Below are 22,619 nucleotides of genomic sequence, written 5' to 3'. Positions count from 1 at the left end.
TTTAGCTGCAGAAGGACACAAAATCTTTATTTTATTTATTTTTTATGTGGTGCTGAGAATTGAACCCAGTGCCTCACTCATGCTAGGTGAGTGCTCTAGCACTGAGCCACAATCCCAGCCTTCACAGATCTTGTCCTCTGCTTCTCAGTGTTAACACTGTTGGGTCTGATGGATTTGTATATCCTGTAGGCCTGAGGATGGGGCCTCTAGCCAATTACATGTTTCAAGCTAATCACATAACTCAAGTACATACTCATTTCATCTTTGAAAGACAATTTCAGCATTCCATTAAACAACCCGTCTAGGGTAGGTTTTCAAAACATCTGAAGTGCTTATGTAGCCACCTTTGGAACTTGGATTCCTGTTTATAATACTTCAAATACTATTTCTGGGATGGAGGCCAATTTATACACACATGTGCACGTGCGCGCGCACACACACAGAGCTAAATTTATTGAGCATTTATGTTATGATAGAACTTAAAAGGAACTTATCTTTAACCCTCTAAGGTAGGTTGCATGAATAGTGCCATTTTACACAGGAGGAAACAGACAGAGGGATGTCAGCAGAGGATCTGCAAGTTGCAAAGCAGGGTTTCAGACTCAGGCAGTATGACTTCAGAGAGTTCAAGTCCTCAGCAACTAGGCAATACCCTTTGTTTATTTAGTTTCTTTTTTATGTGGTGCTGGGGATTGAACCCAGTGCCTCATGCATATGAGGCAAGCACTCTACCACTGAGCCACAACCCCAGCCCTCCTTTCCAATTTCTCCAAGTTTCATTATATCCTCCTGGTGGCCAGGTAGCTTGATAAAGATAGAGTTTCTCTTTACCCTAAAAAAAAAAAAAAAAAAAAAGAAATTACACACACACACACACACACACACACTGCTTGGCATGGTGATGCATGCCTGTAGTACCAGCAACTGTGGAGGCTGAGGCAGGAGGATCAAAAGTTTGAAGTTAGCCTCAACAACTTAGTGAGACCTTGTCTCAAAATTAAAAAAAAAAAAAAAAAAAAAAAAAAAAAAAAAACTAAACTAAAAAGGGTTGGGGACATACAGTGCCCATGGATACAATCCCCAGTAACATACACACACACAAAAAAAAATAGAACCAATACACTTCCATATACAGTTCCTGTGTTTACTGAAGAATTTAAACTTTTCCCCAATATAGTGTCAAACATATAAAGAATAAAGTTCCAAGACATTTCTGTATATACCTGCACTGCCCTATTCCTACCTCTAGATTATCTCACTGACATTTTACTGTATTTGCTTTATCAAGCACCAGCCATGTCCATTTCCCAGTCAGCTTAATTTTCTTTTTCTTTTTATCATTCTGGGATGGAACCCAGGATCTTGGGCATACTAGGCAAGCATTCTACCACTCAGCTACATCCTCAATCATATTTTTCTCTTGATGCAAAATTTAAATATAACAAAATACCCAAATCTTAAATGTGTATTTTCTGGGTCTGGACATATATACATATATATATATATATATATCTGCAAAACCCAAATGCTTATCAAGCTACGGACTGCTATTACCATTCCAAAACATTCCTCTGGTCCCTTCCCATCCATCCCTACCCCGACCTCCCCCAGAAAATCTTTATGGGTTGTTTTTTGTCCTCCATCAGTTTGGGGACAGGCTCTTTTCAGTCCTCTCCTTGAGGTTGCAGTAACAGATTCCAATCAGGGTCCTCAGTCCAGGGATGAAATGTGGTCTATCCGCATTCTCTCCCTGCACAAGAAAGGCATGTGCTTGTGCCTTTAAGAGTGCTGAGGACACTACATTCACCAGGCCTACACTGCTGTGAAGAAGATAATTTGAGAAGTCCTCCATTTAGGATTTTGTGAAAAGATTCAGGGTCAATATAGCTCTTCATAAAACTGGATAGCAAAACTGTAAAGTTTTTTTTTTTTTTTTAAAGGCAGCCAGAAAGCTTACTGAGTATTGTACATATTGTATTATACCTCATATCCCTTAACTGACAAAGGCAGTGAAATAGGATTAACAAAAAAACCAAAAACCAAAATCTGGGCCTGAACCACAAAATAGGCTGAGGATAGCTGTTTTGTTTTTCTTTTCTTTTCTTCTTTTTTAAACCCAGGGGCACTGTACCACTGAGCTACATCCCCACCTCTTTTTATTCTTTATTTTGAGACAAGGTCTCACTGAGTTGCTGAGGCTGACCTGGAACATGTACTCTGGGTAGTGGGGATTACAGTGTGCACCACCAAACTCCATGACATGTCTGTTTTTAAATACATAAAACCACCATGTGAGCCAATTACTTTTTTCTTCAATATGTAAGTGGCATTTAAAATATTTAGTCTGCATGACACATGCTGGCCTGGTTATCGACCTCATGTGTAAGTGCTTGGCCATATTCCTGATTAACTGCAACTTGTGGCACAAACAGGGACTGCCTTTCCATTCCCGCTCTGATGTTTCTGGTGTAGGGTGTGTGCATGTCCATGTCTGTGTGTTGGGAGGTTCTTAGAAAGGTACATGTTAGCTGGGTGTGGTGGTGCATGCCTGTAATCCCAGGATCTCGGGAGGTTGAGGTAAAAGGATTCCAAGTTCAAAGCCAGCCTCAGCAACTTAGTGAGACTCTGTTTCAAAATGAAAAATACCAGGGTTGGGGATAAAAGCAAAAGAAAAGAAAGGTACATGTCAGCACAACAGGACATGTCTCACCATGGATCCCAGGTGCTTACCCTAATTTGTCCTGTCCCAGGGATGCCTTTATAAATATTTAGAGTCACAATGGGGCATAAACATAACCCTGCAGCACAACTGTGTCTACAACCACTGGAGGTGTTCAGAAAGCACACTAGTCAGGCTACTCTGCTGCCAACAACCACTCAAAGGTCAGGAGGTGACATGAAGGCACAAGCCAATTCTCAACAGGAATCAACCCCTATCCTGTTTCACGCTGAATGGAAAATGTTCCAATCCTTACTCCTTCATTAAAGCTCCTAGGCCCTCACCTGAAACCAAGAAACAAGAAAAACTAAGAATAGGAGACAACAGAATCCACCTAAAGCCCAAGAGCTAACCAGATTCAGAGGACAACACTAAAAGCAGTTAAGCTCCAGGATCATAACTACTTGGGAATTTGATATAAATATCAGAGAAGTGAAGAGTCTGCAAGGGAGTTTATTAGATTCTAGGAAAGCCTTAAGGCTGGCTTTCTGCACACAGGAGGGCACCTGGTCAGAGGGAAGGATGGTGTGGACAAACACAGAGCAGGAGCCTGCTCTGCAGGTAGGGAAGTTCGGAGAGACGAAACTCTCAGAACACACACACACACACACACAACATGTTGCAATCTAATAAATACTAAACAAAACTAATTAGATAAAATCCTACCCTCATAAATCATTTCACTGTGCTAGCTCACATATCCCCTCTGGAAGAAAAAAAAAAACAAAGCTTTTTCTACCTGTCAGTTTTAAAAGAACTCAGATCCCTTCCAGCAATACAATAATAGATTCTGAAGTCACATATCCCCATAAAAGCAAAGAAACAGTGGTGTTTAATCTCAGGAGTTCAAAAAAACTCTTTTCTTTTAGTCAACCTATAGGGCCTCCTAACCCTACTTTATTATTTTTTTTGATAGCATTTTATCGACACCTGGAATTTTAAATATGTGTTTAGTTATTCATTCCCTATCACCAACACACGTGTTCTCAGAGACAAGGGAACTCCTAACTGCTCTCCAGGACAGCACAGCCTTGAGTTTTGTCATAGCTGTATGTCTGTTGCAGGGACTGCCAGGACACAGGATAGGCTTAACAACATTTCCTGAATGAATGAAAAAGATTACTCCATGTGTTAGATCACACCAAATACAGTAGTGCTTATAAATTGTGCTTTAATTTCTGCAATCAGATATGATGCAGTAAGATACAAGTATAAACTTTCATTGTGCATTCAGAAAATAAAAAGCACATTTATACAGATTTAGCCTAACAGCTTATTCTCTTACTTTAAAAAAAAAACTTTGAATTTAATTAAAGCTAGTTTATCTTCAGTGTAAAAACTTGGAGGTATAAACAAACTTGAGATATTATATACAGTAAATTATTGATGTACGATTCCAAACTTACACAGTGCAGCATTTAAACAAAGTAAATGGTCTTGTTTCAGCTTTTACTGTTAAGCATAATCCACATATCAACCTTGAATATAAATTTTACAATATATAAACCCAATGAGAATTCTGTACACAAATACAAGTTATAGAAATCTACTTCAAATATAAATACATAAAGCATCATGACCTTACATGTTATAACAGCTTGCTTGCCTACTTATTTTTCTATTGTAATTTAAAAAATCATAGAAAAATATTTCAATGCACATTCAACTGCTATGACAAGGGCCATGACCTTGTGCCTTTAAACCATACTTCGTGGAGTATAAAGTATCACACCACTCATTTTTTGGAATGAAAATTATTAAGACTGAATAGGTGACTGTATAAATAGTCATATTATAATACAGTAACAAAAATAGTTAGCTCCATAGTGCAGCTAGGAGGCAATGGCGCAGATATGTAAGTGGAGGTTAGTGCTAGTTTAAGAAAGCTCACAGAACAGATGTGAAGGTAGCTAAGGAAATAATTATTAAAAAAAAAACCCTATTGCAAGTTTAACTCTGACCTCATTTACAAGACTCTTTTCTTTTCTTTTTTTTTTTTTTTTCTTTTTTTATTTTTAGGTACTGGGGGTTGAACCCAGGGGTGCTTTCCTACTAAGCCACATCCCCAGTCCTTTCTATTTTGACACAGGGCCTCACTAAATTGCTGAGGCTGGCTTGCAATCCTCCTGCCTCAGCTCCTGAGGTGCTGAGATTACAGGCGTGTGCCACAAAGCTCAGCTCATTCATAAGACTCTTAAGGCAACCAAGACTGTGTGTGTGTTTGGCCCCTAGATGCACGAATGCTGCCCTCCCTCCACCTGTCTTCTTAACAGACCAACCTGGCTTATGCATTAAGGTGAAATGGGAAAAGGGCAAAATGATTGTATGTACAGAAGACAATTCAGTGCAAATTAGAAATTTATCTTTATCAAGTTTCAAATTTTCTTATTGCCCTTGAGCAACTGAAAGCTTTTCTAAACATGTAATATTTAAATTGTAATCTATCCTGGAGAACAAATGTATATAAAAGGCAAACATTCACTTTGAAATATTCTAACGTGAGGTTTTTTTTTTTCTTTTGTGGGATTTGACAGGGTTTCACTGAGAATGAAAACACTGGTCCTTACAAAGTATACTTTTCTACATTAAAAAATATATATCATTTAGACAGTAGATCCAAGAAGGTGACCAGGCATCACTGAGTTTCTTCTATGGCTTTTTAAATCACTGAGGTATCATGTGATAATCATCACTTCTGACACATGCTTCACTTCTTTCCTATGAAAGTCACATTCAAAAGTGACCCAGCCAGCAGCCTGTGAAGGTAACCATGAAGGTGGGGAAGTGACTGAGGTGCTGCTGCAGAAAAGCACAGTCACAGGTGCTCCAGAGCCATAGCACGTGATTAGAAGAAGGCGAAACAGGCTCTTTAGACACTGAGACTCCAGAGGAATCGAAGTTCTGGGCAAACAAAGAGATTCTGTCAGTTCAGCTGATAGGGCTAGCAGCAAGACCCTGCACAATGTGCACCAAGGTGGGCAGCAGGAAGGGACAGTGGCATGTAGCATGAAGCAAGCAGAGGAAAGAACTGGAGCTGTCAGCACAGGAAAGAGAGTAGGTAGCTGGTTAGCCACTGCCACCTCCCTACAACATGACACAATCCATGACACAGTCTGGGAAAGAAGGAGGAGGGGCTAAAGGTTAGGATGAGTGATATCACAGAATTTCTCAGCTTTTCTACAGACAAGAGGACACAGAAAGGGAAAATGCTATCATTAAAGTAATATCATGTCTTATTACCTCTATCTCAATCTTTCAACTCATATAAATACCACATAAAACTGAACTTGTTCCTTACTGAGATGGGTTACAGAGAAGCCATTCCCAGTATCGGGTAAATTATCTTGGCACAGAAAGAATTGGAAGAAAGTATGTTCAAGAACAACTTTCCAAAATTCTTTCTAGTAGTAAACCTTCCATTGCAGGTTGTATATAATACTCAGGCACCAGAAAATGGTCACAAATCTATGATGGGTCATATAGGAATTTGTTTCAATTAGTAATACTAGAGATATGATTTTAATTGCATAGTCTTTCATAACCACAAGAAAAAAAAAAAAAATGAGAACCAGCTCTTTTCCTGAAGGCCCAGGTTTTCTCCAAGAGTACAAGGCTAATGACCCTCCCACCTTAGCATGGTACTAGTCCAGGGATCAACTGTCCCGATCTCCCACAAGGCTTTTTCACAATCACTGTGCACACAAGTCACACATCTCCTAGATCTACAAACTCATCTTCTCGTTTGGCCAGATCTTCTTCATCTCCCAAAGCTTTCCAGCCACTGGTGGGCAAGACGGGCTTGGATGAATGTCGTTGGAGCAAAGCAAAAGGAAATAAAGAGGACAGGCGGGCAGAGTTCCTCAGCAGGCAGGGGGCCTCTGCCTGGAGGACCTCCTGGCTGTGGTGTCTCTCATCGATTTTCTCTTGTAAGCTCTGGACTTCCTCCATCATTTCCAAAAGTTTGCTCATAGTAGCCACTCTGCCACCACCTAGGATTTGGGCTTCTGGAATCCAACGCAAGTAGCGCTGGGCCCAGACTTTGATTTCTGGCCCCTCTATATGAGGCAACAACAAACCATGGTAGTCAGTAGGCTTGCTATGCCAGCTGTCATAAAACTCTCGAAAGTTGTCTTGTAGCTCATCTGAAGAATTAATAAGTTTACTAATTCTCTTGCCCAGAAGGTTTTTAATTAAATGATCTGTCTCTTCCCTGAAAAATCCTCTTTTGGGAGATGACTTAGATTGGGTGAGTGGCAAAGAAAGTTGTCGCTGGTGCTTTGAGAGAAAACAAATAAAAATGTCTGGTTAACAAAAGAGGCAAGGTTACAGTTACCATAAAAAAGGGCACAGCCCTGCTTTAACAAATATCAAGAGATATCAGAATTGTCATGAGAATGCATACTCATTAAAATGCTGTAACATATAGAGAGGAAGAGTGAATTCTTTTTTATTCTCATGATGCAAACTTCAGTTGCACACTGTACAACCTATCAATCAAGGTGCATATGGCAGCTGTGCAGAAAGGCACGCTAGGACAGCAAGTGGTGCTTTCAACTTCCCTCTCCCCTGGAATAGGGGTACCAAAGTACACAAAGAACTTTTGAGGAATGGGTTTAATTTAAAATAGGTTAATGATTTAGGGGAGTTTAGGGGTGAAAACTAGTCATTCTTTAAAGGGATGCAAAATATTTCTTCTTTGAGAACATCAGGGCTGTTAACTGCTACAATATTCTGAACACCTCCAAGAAAGCAGAACTGACAACCTGAAGGTTCTATGATGTGGCTGAAGTAACCTGGTAGCTTATCAGGCAGAATTCAAGCCTAAAATCATAAGGATTCTTTTGAACACAGAAAACAGGTAGTGGGGAACAACAGAATTTTGCTAAGAGGAACTGACTAACTTGGCCAGTTGGTCTTGTCTGACAACCTGCATAGAGTAGAAAATATGAGAGCATTTAAATGTTTTTCCTCCTTGATAATTCTCTCTACAGCAAAAGCAAGGTGTCACATTGGAGTATCTATGAGAGGTTATAAAGATGGGTGAAGTGGTCTGAAGGTTCCAGGAATTCCTCAGTGCCCAAGGGAGAAGGTAAAAATTGTCAGGAGAAGTTATATTTCCCCAGCTCTTTTGCTTCTAACATGTTCATTCAAATTAAGAATAGATGAAAAAATTTAGTTCCAGCCTAGCTCTATAATTTAACATAGTTCTGCCAGAGGGTCTTATTTATAACAAAAAATGACCATGAGGCAAAAATTTTCTTGTAATAGAATATGAAATAACAATAAAAATATAAAGAAAAGAGCAAAATTATCCACAATCCACAACTCAGAGATGACCAGGATAACCAGGATTTTTGACCCTCCATCTGGAGATAGGAGAGATAAAGGCCAGGAGACTCTGTTCATAGTGATCAAGGTAAGTCAGGCAAGAAAGGGAGCTGAGGAATGTAGAGGAAACCCTGTCACCGAGAACTTACTGCCTGCTAGATTCTGTGCTCACTGTGTTATATGCACTGACTTACCTAATTCTCAAAGTCACTATTATTACACCATTTTATAAAAGTATTCTGTCCAAAGCACCAACCACCAAGTGTCAAAGGTAGTTTCAAACACACTTGGCTCCAGAGTCTGGGTTCTTAACTAAACTTACTTGGTCTTGGAAGCCCTCTTCTCTCAGTGAATGGCACATTCAAGACATGCCTAAGTGGGAGCAGTATCACATGCCTGAAGCCTAATAGAATACTGGAGTGAAGCTAAGATTACATGTCTGAGTGAATCCTGCCTCTCATGAGGCAATTCAGTGCTTTATGCTGGTCAGTCACTATGGAACTTCTCTGAGGCCAAGGTCCCAAGGTTTCAAAGTTCCTTATTGCCCAACCCAACTCTGCTTTAATCTAATAAAACCTCAAGTCCTTCAGCTCCAATTTCTCTACCAACCCTTGGAGCTTAGGGACACTTAGAAAAACTGGATCTGAGAAATTAAATCCATTCTTAGAAGGTGGAGACTTAGTTTCCCCCATCAAATAAGGGATATGTCTAGCTGTCTTTCAGAATCCTTGCCCCCATGGAAATCCAGCACTTTCTTGATCTCCCAGTATAGCTCTCAGGAGAAGCATGCCGGTGACCACCAGGGGGCACAACACACTGAAAGAAAGCTAATCTCGGGCCACCTTCTTCCTGGGCTCACAGCAATTCGGGTCAAACTAACAGAAAAGTGATTGAATCAGAAAAGGGAAGCAATTGTCTAGGGCCTGTGGAAAATTAAGAGGGTCAAGTGGTAGTTCTAAACTGTTCAGCAGCTGACACTGCCTCTGAGTGCTGGCTTTGGTTCATCTCTTTAGAACAGAACCAACTCCCACAGCAGAACCGTAGGCTCCCTGGAGTCTCTCATGATCAAACAGGACTGGAAGGATGGCTGCACCAACTTGGATTTTCATCACTGCTATTGCCTTTGATGTTCTATTGGCAAGAGATTCCAGGCCAGGAGACAGAGCTAGGAAGTGCCATTTAAATAATTTATCAGTTGAAAGAAACTTCGGGGTATAATAACTAGTAAAATAAAATCAGGAACAATAACTGAAAGGAAAATAAAACTTGGACATTGTGGTTGGTGAAATCTGGTGTGGCACCTGTTTTCGTAAATACAAGAACAGTCATGCCCATTTGTTTGCATATTGTCCAGGGCTACTTTGGTGCCAAGCCAGCAGAGTCGGTAGTTGCAACATAAACCATATAGCCCTTGACAAAAAATGTTTGCCGACCCCTGGTTTATAGATTCAGCTCATTACCATATAATGCATGGACTGACTTGTACTGAGTACAACCTATAAATCAACATTCCTTTTACTCTACTAACTACACACAGAGGTGGGGTAAGAGGCATGATTCCATGTAGCATGACTAAGGCAATAACATCCTCAGTGACATGCAGCAAACAGCCACGTCTCATTGGGCCAAAGCCTATCTGTGAAAGCAAAGGATTCACTCAGTGGCCCTAACAACTTGACCATCACAAACCTTGATACCATACAATCTATTAAGGATCTTTAATTCCCACATACAGGGAGATGGTGGGGCAAATGAAGGGGGTTTAGATGTGAACATCTTACTTTAAAACGCATTCCTTTCCGCTGGCCTTTGTCCAGTTTTGACTTTTCCACATAGAGAGGGTTTTTGAGCAATGTCTGGGCTTTGGGTTCAAACTGTACAGACCAATCCCACACGGTGAGCAGATTCAAAGGCTTGCTTTGTGCATATAGGCTTTCCCAACCCTGCCAAAACAAGCACAGGTCACCATGGCTTCCGGGAGGACTGAGGAAAGAAAACACACATTCTCAGAAACAGGCACCAGGAAGGATCTCCACCCTGCCTGAGGCTGAGCTCATGGCACTTCATTTTTCACAGCCAGCTATCAGTGCTTACTCACTAAAAGCTCTCAGGGAGGAAGGTGAGAAGGACCGTTTGGGGTAGACCACATACCCCTCTGGGCTGGGTACTTTAGAGACATCCTTGTGAGGTAGCTATTATTTTTCTAATTTTTCATTTGAGGAAACTGAGGCTCAGAAAACTGAAGGGAATTGCCTGAGATGATAAAGCTGGTGAGTCCCAGGAAGCTCAGATTTTATTGCTCCCACTTCACTGTGGGATTTGGTAACATTATAAGCTCAAACAAACTCTGAAGCCAGAAAGTCACTTGGAGGCAATGGATTTGTTTAGCACAGCTTCAAGAGTCTCAAAGGCTTTAAGAAGCAAAGTTAGGCTGGCTTCCCTGTTTTGCGGTGTTCAGTGTCTGTTCTCCTAGGAACTTCAGGCATGAAAATGGAGGAAAGAGAGAGCACCTGGTCTGTCTATAAAAAGAATAGCTTTTCTTTTTTTTTTCTTTTTGGCTTAATACCCTGCTCAAATACTAGCTTCAAAGATTTATGATGTGACCTTGGGCTAGTTACTTACTCTTTGTGTGCCTCAGCTTTCTTAGGAATAATAATATGTAACCCATAGGTATTCTAAGTATTAAATACCTTTCCAGTTTTGAATACCTGGAAAGTCCTTAGAACAATGTCTGGCATACAGTGTTAAACAAATATTATTTTTAGTATCGATGTTATTGTATCCTATTTGTGAGATGCAGCTTCTTTAATATACAGGTTTTTTAGAGGGACTCTTACCATGTTAGTATCTTTTTGATGAGGCGAATTGAAGAAGAAGGTGCTAAAAATAGGTATATACAGGCTGTCTGACAACACAGTCAGGTAAGTCTCAGTGAATTCAAAGGCTGGAGAATGCTGGTGCACCAGCTGCCAGACACAATCTAAGAAAAGCAGGAACACAGGAACCTACATGAAAACAAGACACATGTTACTTAGCAGGCACAGAGCCCAACAAGAGCTGTAATGAGTTCACTGGATACCCATCTCAGAAGCTTTGAAGTAACTACTTCTAAATCCTATATTCTCTGGTAAACACAGTACGTTCCATCCCATTTCAAATAATAAACGTGCTCAATTGAAACCAATGCTTTGAACTAATAACAGTATTTGACAGTACCCGTCTGTGTCAGACATTTCAAAGATAAAATATGGATCAGCATCACCAGATGAGCATTTGTAATTAATTTTGATGACAGGGAATAGCAACTTTGAACTCTAATTAAGTGAAATGCTTCCTACCCCCGCCCCCAAAGAATTCCTTTTATTAGTGCAATAACCATTCAATGAAAAAACTGTACTCAATGATGATTGTTATTTTAAATTTTGTCAATATAAAGTTCTGGGGGCTAGGGTTGTGGCTTAGTGGTAGAGAACTTGCCTAGCATGTGTGAGGCACTAGGTTCGAGTCTCAGCACCACACAGAGATAAATGAATAAAATAAAGGTCTATCAACATCTAAAAAAATTTTTTTTTAAATATAAAGTTGTGTGTGTGGGTAGGGGAGGAACATCCATGCCACTACCCACCCACACACCAACTAATAGGGTTAGTTTGAAGACTGAGGTGGAATGAGAAGCCTCCCTTCTCCACACCCTATGAAAAGGGCCCAAAGGGGAGGGAGAGAAGGCAGCAAGAATGAGTTCCTAGCATTTTTTCACAAATGTTTTTTACAACTCTACAGGCTTCCTTTACCAGCTACCCAGAAGTGAGCTCTTTATTTAGCACAGACAGTTTCTAGGGTGCATTACATTTACAAAGGCTATACTTGATTCACCAATGATCCTGCAGGTTGCATAAGATAAGCTACGTGACTGTCTCTCCCTTCTGGAAGATTAGTGACGAGAGGCTGGTCAAGGTCTCACATGGAGCTGGCAAGAGAGAGGAGTTAGGAATTCAAGTTCTTGGTTCAAAGGCTACATCTGCTTCAGTTATATCACAAATGAGACCACCTGATTCTCCTTTAGAACTCTGATATATTGATGTTGAGGTGCTAAGAACTACTTATTCAGCAACTCCAGTTCACACCTCATTTTAAGCACAATATCACCTAATAGAATGAAAAATATATGAATCTAATTGTATATTCAGGGAAATGGGCTCATAAATTGTGATTCCCTCTCCAAAGACTGGGTGAACAGTAGATTAGATCTTCCCTTGGCTCTTTCCCCACTAAACAGGGTGCCAGGCACTACTCCTTTTCTCAAGATACACAAAATCATACTTTTATTCACATAATACCAGTTCTATCTTGCTATGTGAGTACCATCAACCTTTCACATTATTTCCCCAAAGTCCTTTCTAAGACTGAAAGATAGTGATTTCTATTCAGCAATATCACATAGAGGCATACAGGCTGGGCCTGAAAGAAACTGTCTGGCCTAGTGAGGGAGGTCTCAGTCTCCCCAGAAACCCACACAGCTCTGCATGGCAGAAGCCAGGGCTCTCTACTCCCGCAGCATGCCACACTTAGCTGTTCTGCACCACAGACAGACATTCTGATCATCAGGAATAAGAAAAACAACAAATCATACTACTAGCATATGTTAGCTCTACAGAGGACTTATGAAAGAAAGTGGGTCTATTTTCATTTTTCCTTCCACCAGTCACTAATGAAGCAACAAGAGGAATTTGTATAGCTGTTGCCTAGACAAGTCAGTCATAATTTGGGGGTGAATTAAAGCACTAATTTTTCTGTGCCCGATCTTAATGGCATAGGCCTGAGGCCATTCACCTAGACAGAAGCAGAAGAGGCTGCAGCACAGTCCACACACATCACTGCCAGGGTTCTGGCAATGGACAGCATTAATGAATCTATGTTTTTACTTGGAAGAGGTTTATGTGCTAGGAAAATTTACTTTGTTATCATGTATTTCCTATAGGAAATCTGCACACTTAATATCTACTTATTGCAAAGATTATCTTAGCAGAATTTATAGGAGAATTTCTCACTGGGTTATTATATATTTAAGTGTTAAAAATCAATATTAGGGCCGGGGCTGTAGCTCAATGGTAGAGTACTTGCCTAGCACATGTGAGGCACTGGGTTCAATCCTCAGCACCACATAAAAATAAATAAAGGTGTTGCATCCATCTATAACTAAAAATATTTATTAAAAAAAGACCCCACTTAAAAAAATCAATATTACTCCTACTATAAAATGTATGTACATTCTTGTTATACACAACTGAGAAGACTCTGAACATGCTTGTTCATATCTTTTCCTTTGGGAAGGGCTTCAATATTATTTAAAGCATTTAAAGTTACACACGATAAACTGATCCAATGACTGTGCATAGCATGCACTTTGTAAGCAGAAACCCTACATCTGAAGAAAGGTATTGGGTAAGAGACTGAGTAGTTCTCCCTGTGACTGGAACAGTCTTCAGTGAGGGAACTCACCTCCTCCTTGTCACTCTGGCGGAGATGGTTGCAGCGATCCAAGAAACAGTGGCCACCCATGACCCACTCCTTTTGGATGAGGCTCTGGAAACCAGTCTTTGTTCGGCAGTGGGGGTCCATCATCACTTGCACCAGAGAGGAAAGGAGGCAGCAGAGGTCGGAGGCATTTTCTTCTAAGAGGGGCCCAGTAGCAGTGCCAAGAGGAAGGAGGGCATGGAGTGTTAAAAGCTGCAATGCTCTCACCACACAGTTAAAAGCAGGCTTCCCAACACCAAGGTCTGCTATTAGCACTTGAGTGCTTACTCCCTCCAGGAAAGAGTCAATGAAAAAAAAAAAAAAAAAAAGGGTGATGTTTTCAGACCAAGAGATAAAAATGCTTCTAGCTTGTCTGTACAGGTTCTAGTATACACTGGTGCTAAATATGAATTTGCTTACTGAATAAATGCAGCACTGAAAATCCACTTTCAGCATGTGGGTGTTCAGATGTGCCACATAAACAGAGTGGAATCATCCACATGAGGATGACTTGCCAGGTCACAAACTGAATCTAAATTCCTTCCACCTAGGGATCAAAGCCTCACCACTGAGTTCACTGCTTGCTGTTTCTCAGACTCACCTTAGAGCTCCTTTCCTCTACTTCTTAGTGTTCCAATAACTCAACTTTGCAGAAGTTCAAAATTTCTGGACTGCACCAAAATGTTCTTATTTTCTGCCCCAAGCCTTCCTTTTCTGTTTGAGGAGTAGAGGGGTATCTCTTTTCCTTGCCTAGGCTACAGGAGAAATTCTCCTTGGTCCACTTCCATGTGTTCATTTGGAATTCACTTTATAAAACCCACATGATGAGGAGTCTATTCATGGACTTGTTTAATATTCATAATTCAGAGCAAATAAAATCATGCATCTACAGTTGTGCATTTGTCTTAAGAGTTTTAAGATCCTAAAAGCCAAGGGTCTATGTTCCCTGTATATTCCTCTTTACAAAAACAAAATAAACAAACAACAACAAATGAGTACAGCTCAAGTCACTTTTTAAAAATGCCCATGAGGAGAAGTAAGGGCAATGTGGCTGTGACATCTGTCGCCCCACTGATCGCCAGGGTTGATTTAGCTGACCTGGCTGGCTAGGTGGATGTCCCTTTCCTTCCTCACTACTCCATATGCATCCCTCCTGAAGCTGGGTGCTGGGTCCAAGAGGACGACCTTCCCTGACAGAGGAGAATCATTCTTCAGTCTAGAGTATATGAGTAGCTGTGCTCCCCTGCTACAACCTCCAAACAAGTTCTCAAAAATGTCTACAGGAGAATGGAACATGTATTATTAAAGAAACAAGGATAAATTTATTATTTTGGGGGGAATAAACCAAGGGACTCATATATGCTAGGCATGTGATCTACCACTAAGTTACATCCTTAGCCCTTTTTCTTTATTTTGAGACAGGATCTTGCTAAGTTAAAGAGGTTGGCTTCAAACTTGTAATCCTCCTGCCTTAGTCTCCTGAGTAGCTGGGATTACAGATGTAGAGCACTGTGCTCAACTTAACTAACAATGAACTTCAACTAGGAAGTTACTCAAATTCTTGTCCCTCTTTCATCCTGACCCCCATAGTCATGAAGAACCACAGGTCTAGGCTTACACTGGTCTCTTCTGGGAAACAAATCTAACTATTGGAAGACATGGCTTCAATAAAAACAGATTTTTGTGCTTATCATCTAGTGTTGTCTGTTTTTTTTTTTTTTTACTCTTTTTTTTTTCTTTTTTCTTTTTTTTTTTATTGTAAACAAATGGGATACATGTTGGTTTCTCTGTTTGTACATGGCGTAAAGGCATACCATTTGTGTAATCATAAATTTACATAGAGTAATGTTGTTTGATTCATTCTGTTATTTTTTCCCTTCACCCCACCCCTCCCACCCCTCTTTACCCTCTATACAGTACTTCCTTCCTCCATACTTGCCCCCCTCCCTAACCCTAACTCTAACCCTAACACTAACCCTTCCCTCCCCCCCATTATGTGTCATCCTCCACTTATTAGCGATATCATTCGTCCTTTGGCTTTTTGAGATTGGCTTATCTCACTTAGCATGATATACTCCAATTTCATCCATTTGCCTGCAAATGCCATAATTTTATCATTCTTTATGGCTGAGTAATATTCCATTGTATATATATACCACAGTTTCTTTATCCACTCATCAATTGAAGGGCATCTAGGTTGGTTCCACAGTCTGGCTATTGTGAATTGAGCAGCTATGAACATTGATGTGGCTGTGTCTCTGTAGTATGCTGATTTTAAGTCCTTTGGGTATAGGCCAAGGAGTGGGATAGCTGGGTCAAATGGAGGGTCCATTCCAAGTTTTCTAAGGAATCTCCACACTGCTTTCCAGAGTGGCTGCACTAATTTGCAGCCCCACCAGCAATGTATGAGTGTACCTTTCTCCCCACATCCTCGCCAACACCTGTTGTTGCTCGTATTCTTGATAATCGCCATTCTAATTGGGGTGAGATGGAATCTTAGGGTGGTTTTGATTTGCATTTCTCTTATTACTAGAGATGTTGAGCATTTTTCCATATGTTTGTTGATTGCTTGTAGATCTTCTTCTGTGAAGTGTCTATTCATTTCTTTAGCCCATTTGTCGACTGGATTATTTGACTTCTTGGAGTAGAGTTTTTTGAGTTCTTTATAGATTCTGGAGATTAGTGCTCTATTTGAAGTATGATTGGCAAAGATATTCTCCCACTCTGTAGGCTCTTTCTTCGCATTGCTGATAGTTTCCTTTGCTGAGAGAAAGCTTTTTAGTTTGAATCTATCCCAGTGGTTGATTCTAGCTTTTATTTCTTATGCTATGGGAGTCCTGTTAAGGAAGTCTGATCCTAGACCAACAAGGTGAAGATTTGGACCTACTTTTTCTTCTATAATCTGCAGGGTCTCTGGTCTGATTCTGAGGTCCTTAATCCATTTTGAGTTTAGTTTCGTGCATGGTGAGAGATATGGGTTTAGTTTCATTCTGTTGCATATGGATTTCCAATTCTCCCAGCACCATTTGTTGAAGAGGCTATCTTTTCTCCATTGCATATTTTTGGCCCCTTTGTCTAGTATGAGAAAATTGTAGTTATTTGGGTTTGTGTCCGTGTCCTCTATTCTGTACCATTGATCTACCTTTCTATTTTGGTACCCAATACCATGCCGTTTTTGTTACTATTGCTTTGTAGGAGAGTTGAAGATCTGGTATTGCAATACCCCGTTTCACTCTTCCTGCTAAGGATTGCTTTGGCTATTCTGGGTTTCTTATTCTTCCAGATGAATTTCATAATTGCTGTGTTGTCTGTTTTTAAAACAAGTTTCATTTTTCTTTAGCAGTGCTAGGGGTTGAAACCAGGACCTTGTGCATGTTAGGCTCAGTGATAGCACTCTATCACTGAGCTATGTCCCCAACCCTAAAAGTTTCAGTTTTAAGGAAATCTTCCTTCTTGCATTTGAAAGATAATAGTATATACTTCTGAGTGATGGGAAGAGGAACTAGACAATGAGATTTCAGAGGAGACAACTCAGAAGTCCATCAAGGAGTGGGGGATATCTAACTTCCATTAGCCAAAATTCAAATTTCATTGCATGTGACTCTGAGATTACTGCAGTCTGGCTTTGAGTCCTACATCCCTCAGAACCCCAATTTTCCTCCTTTCACCAGTTATTTGGTACTCATATAATACCCTTTTTCAGGTCCTTATAAATAAGTGTTATGGTTTAGATATGAGATGTTCCCCCCAAAGTTCACATGTGAGACAATGCAAGAAGGTTCAGAGGAGAAATAATTGGGTTTTAAGAGTCTTAACCCAATCAGTGATTTAATCCCCTAATAGGGATTAACTGAGTGGTCACTGAAGTGGTGGGGAGTGGCTTAAAGAGGTGGGAACTGGGTGTGGCTTTGGGTATGTATTTGTATCTGGTGAGTGGAGTTTCTCTCTGCTCCCTGATCTCATGTGAGCTGCTTCCCTCTGCCACACACTCCGCCATGATGTTCAGTCTCACTTCAAACCCCTAGAATGGAGGTAGCCTTCTGTGGACTAAGACTTCTGAAACTGTGAGCCCTCAAATAAACTTTTCCTCCTCTATAATTGTGCTGGTCAGATCCTTTCAGACGTAGCAGTGGAAAAGCTGACTAAAACACTAAGGTAGAAGCATAGAACTCTACACATGGTAGATGCTCAACTTCCAAGTCAATAAACTAGCATCAGATGGTTCATAAGCTACTAGAAGATACGTTTTCTGGATTGCTCTTAGAAACTAAGTCCCAAAAGTCAAGGGAACATCAGAAAAAAATGATAAAAGGTGAATTTATAAAAGTATCAGAAAATCTACTTCATTTGTAGCGTAGGGCTAGAAGAAACAAAATATTCTAAAAACTAAGCTGGGGACTAGGGTTGTTTGTAGTTCAGTGGTAAAGCACTCGCCTAGCAAATGTAAGGCACTGGGTTCGATCCTCAGCACCACATAAAAATAAATAAATAAGATAAAGGTATGTGTCCATCTATAACTATAAATATATATATTATTTAAAAAAAAAACCAAACTGGGCACAGTGGGGCACACCTGCAGTCCCAGCTACTCTGGAGGCTACAGCTGGAGGATCAATGAGCACAGGAGTTTGAGGCCAGCCTGAGCAACATTCCAAGACACTGTGTCCTAAAAATAAATTTTAAAAAGGTTTTCTAGTTTGAAATAGGATCTCACTAAGTTGCCCGAGTTGGTCTCAAACTAGCAATTTTCTTGCTTTGGGCTGCTGTGTTGCTGGGATTACAGGTGTGTGCCACATGCCTGGCTACAGCATCATCTTTGTTGCACAGAGGTTTATACTTGCTTTTACACACTCGGAATGTTAATGTCACTGCCCTCATGTTTTGCCAAATTAAGCCCACTAAGAAAATCACAGCCCATCAACTTTCTATGGTAACTGCACAAAAGTGTCAAACACAGATATAAAAATAATAATTAAATCATCCATGAGTCTATGTGAAAGGGATTACCAAAAGATTGTGACTGCAATCAAGATGAGTTAATCAAAAACCAAATCCAAAAGATTAAGAAATTTGAGCTTTGGTAAAGATACCAAACAATTTATTCTTGGGCTGTGGATAGGTCTGCCAAGTTTCAAGCGAAAGAATTTTATTTTAAACTATGAGACTGAAATCCAAGGCAAGGGATTCCAAGGTTCAGGAGAAAGGAACTGGGAGGATTTCTACAGTAGCTCACTCTCTTATAAGACAATTCCTATCTCATTAAGTTACATACACAAAAACTGAATCACAAGTGAAATAAAACAGAAAATGATCTTTGAGCTTTAATATATATTACCTAAAAGAAGAATGTTCATGTTTTGTGCTTCCAGACATTCTATAATCTCTATCGCTTTTTTCAGGCAACGTCTAAATAGGAAAGAGACAAGATATGGGCATCAGTTCTTGAGGTTGGTACCATAAACAATAAATTTAGAGGTAGTCTAAATTTAAGTTTTTATTTTTTTAAGAAAATAAAAATAAAATACCATTTACACCATTCAGATACTGAGAGATATTCATCTGCCTATTAGAAACTTATTCTGGGTATATGTCCTAAGGGAATAAACCCATTTCTCAGATATCTGCACTACCATGCTATATTATTTATAATAATCAAGATATGGAAACAACCTAAGAGTTCACTAACTAATAAATTCGTAAGTACAATGGTGTACATGTGTGAATGTGTGTGTGTGTGTGTAATGGAATATTATTCAGCCCTTTATAAAAGGGAAATTCTACCATTGCCATACTATGGATGAACAGAGAGGAATTATGTTAAATGAAATAAGCCAGGCACAGAAAAACAACACAGCATGGTCTTGCTTGTATGTGAAATCTAAAAATGCTAAACTCTTATACAGGGTAGAATCGTACTTCCAAAGGGATGTGAGTGGAAAAAGTAGAGATAGGTCAAAGGGCTCAGACTTTCAGTTATAAGGTGAAAAAATCTGGGGGACCTAAAGTTCAGCATGGTTGATCATGGATGTGTTCATTTCATTGCAGTAATCATCATATAACATATCGAATGATCACACTGTATATCTTTTTAAAAAAATTTTTTTAGTTGTAAATAGACACATACCTTTATTTTTATTTATTTATTTTTATGTGGTGCTCAGGATTGAACCCAGTACCTCACATGTGCTAGGCAAGAGCTCTACCACCAAGCTACAACCCTAGACCTCACATTGTGTATCTTGGTGAGGGATGTAGGTCAGTGTAGGTACACACAAGGTCCTGGATTCAATTCCCAGCACCACAAATAAGCACTGTGTACCTTGAATATATACAATCTTTATCAATCAAATATTTAAATAATTCAGAATATTTAATAAAGAATATTTAATTCAGAAATACTTAATAAAGAAACCGAAAAATTTTCAGATTGGAAACCCAAACTGATATAAAAATGTGCCTAGGTAATTTCTCAACTACAAATTTCTTACAGAAAACTATCTGAGTCTTCTGGTGACAACTAGTAAAACCCATTAACCATTAATTCCTGGAGAATGTGATCCACATTGCTTTATTCAAGGTGGCCAGCAGAATGTATCAGAGTGGCTGAAAAGATCCAATCTACTCAGAAAGATTTTTATGTCTCTTTCTACATGTTATCCCCTTTAAGACTGTGGCCACCACTTGCAGCTTGGACTTGTCCCTAACTTCTAACTAAGGGCCTCCACATATGCTGTGCTTGTCTTAGGTTGCATCCTCTCTTACCCTACCTTTCAGCAACCATCATTCCCCACATCCTGACATGTCATCTGTTAGGGATACTCATCCTTTCCTGCCCTCCGACCTAAAGAGTTCTTTTTATAACACTTGCCACTGTTTTCAATTATAAATTCAAATTGTGGGACATGCAGTAGGTTCTTGAGACCCCAGTTGTTGAGTGTCTGGAAGACTGAGGTCCCATCCCATAATACTTACAACTGAGAGAAAATGCCATACAAGGTAGATGGGAGCATTCTTCCCTTTCCTCAGATGTAGCATAGGGTCAGAGCTATTCTCTCACCCATGATCATCATTTCTGTTTGTACCTTCCTTTGCCATGTCCTCTGTTTAATGGCAACACAGAGGAGCCATTCAACATATCAATTAGGAAAGGCAATGTAACCATCCTCTGGGACTCTTAACCTAATTCCAAAATTAAAAATGACTAATTGACATTAACCATGGTTTAAAAAAATTTAAGTGGGTCATATACATATAAGAGAAAAAATTCAAAAAAGTATTTAGTGAAAAGTCAGGATCCCTCTCATTCTCTTCCCCCAGGTTCCTCCTGGAGGTCAGTACTGCTGTCTCAATTATAATTTGGGTTGTCACACCCTTTATTGTAGTCTTTCAATGTCTGGTCTATAGAATATATTTCCTTATAATATATTATAAGTAGGAAACACATTGTTAAGTTCCTATCAAATGTGCATATAAATAACAAATATGAAATGTAAACTCCAAGTCAAGCCTGGAATAGAAGATGTAGCCTAAGAATATTTAACTGTGAACTATCAAACAGTTCAATTATTTGTCAATTAGCTCTATTACTCTGAATAAGACAACTGAAATTCATGAGCAAAACAATGGTTTGGAATACCTGATTATGTCAAGCCAGCTGCTATTTTCCAAGAGAGAAAACCATTTTATATCTGTATCCCAAAATTCAGTACTGTTATCTGAAAAAAGGAAAAGAGGAAAGATGTCAGACTTGCCACAAAACACCTGTGTTATTCCACTGTGCTGCTCAGATCAGTGGTCCTAGACTCAACCTGCAGAATCCAGGCTTTATTTTTAAAGAGCATTTCAGAACTTCAGCTGAAACAGTATCTGAACTGTAGGCCTCAAGAAGGGTGTGGTAGGTAAGAAAATGTCTTCCTTGCTGAAATAAGAAATGCCTAAAACACATACTTAAAGCCATTATCTACCCTGTAATTCAACAGAGAGACTGACATGCTTTAGGCAGAAACCAGTGACATGGTACTCCTAGAAGTGGAAAATGCAACCAGATCTATCCCGCCATGGAAGCCTAAGGGCAAGACTTGACTTCTTATTCTAAGAAGCTTAAATATATAAGTTCATGTACCTTGCACACCACTATAGGATTCACCTTACACATCTTATAAAACAGAAAACCTTGAATTTTACTGAAATTTCATACATGTAAAAGATGCAAACTCAAATCAATAAAGGGAAGAAATTCTGGATGATTAAAATTGAACTGTAGACTCACAGTCCTGGATCAAATAGGACTTCCCCTCCAGATCCCTACTCCTTAAAAATCTGTTTTATAACATGTATCACAACATGTTTTAGTTAGAGGCATATGCTTCTGTTTCCCCTGTAAGAATATGAGCTTTTGTGTTATATTCATGTTGGGTGAATGCCTAGCATACTTAGTATATACAATGGAAATTCATAAATGACAGCTGAGTGAATCCTAAAATAGTTACCCATTTGTCAGGCTAAAAAGTCCAAGTTAGGAAAAGTTACCTCTAAGCAAGCACACCTCAGAGAGTAAAGACTCATTCAAGGGCTGGGGAGATAGCTCAGTTTGTAGGGTGCTTGCCTTGTAAGCACAAGGCCCTGGGTTCCATCCCCAGCACCAAAAAAAAAAAAAAAGACTCATTCAAGAATGGAGAGCCAGGCGTGGTGGTGCACACCTATAATCCCAGGGACTCAGGAGTCTGAGACAGGAGGATCAAGAGTTCAAAGGCAGCCTCAGCAAAAGCAAGGTACTAAACAACTCAGTGAGACCCTGTCTCTAATAAAGTACAAACTAGGGGTGGGAATGTGTCTCAGGGGTTGGGTGCCACAAGTTCAATCCCTAGTACCTAAAAAAAAAAAAGAATGGAGGGAAATGAGTCTAGTTCTAAATTGTTACTAGTAGGCTGTGAGAGCAGGGAAATTGCAGGCAGTGGGGGCTGGAGTAAGCATATTTCATCTTTTACTTTGTACATTTCTGATTAATTGTATTAAAATAAATTTTCATTGTAAGAAACTGTACATGCCCAATCAGGTA

The 22,619-nt window shown here is 39.7% G+C and overlaps 1 protein-coding gene across 2 annotated transcripts in view; it reads right to left on the bottom strand.

The window, feature by feature from the left end:
- Positions 1–3,865: 3,865 nt before the first annotated feature.
- Positions 3,866–22,619, bottom strand: part of MTMR12 (myotubularin related protein 12) — an 86,599-nt gene continuing 67,845 nt past the window's right edge. For both annotated transcript variants that reach the window (XM_079144486.1, XM_079144487.1), the window contains 6 exons: positions 21,198–21,276; positions 18,897–18,967; positions 13,547–13,719; positions 10,885–11,052; positions 9,829–9,990; positions 3,866–6,994 (listed from right to left, as the gene is read on the bottom strand). In XM_079144486.1, coding sequence (XP_079000612.1) covers positions 6,425–6,994; positions 9,829–9,990; positions 10,885–11,052; positions 13,547–13,719; positions 18,897–18,967; positions 21,198–21,276 — 1,223 coding nt within the window. In that variant the 3' untranslated portion in view covers positions 3,866–6,424. The remainder of the gene's footprint in view (positions 6,995–9,828; positions 9,991–10,884; positions 11,053–13,546; positions 13,720–18,896; positions 18,968–21,197; positions 21,277–22,619) is intronic.

This window comes from Sciurus vulgaris, assembly GCF_902686455.1.
Source record: "Sciurus vulgaris genome assembly, chromosome: 6".
NCBI lineage: Eukaryota > Metazoa > Chordata > Mammalia > Rodentia > Sciuridae > Sciurus > Sciurus vulgaris.
Note: the sequence above shows the minus strand (reverse complement) of the source record. Positions and strands in the feature narration are given on the sequence as shown.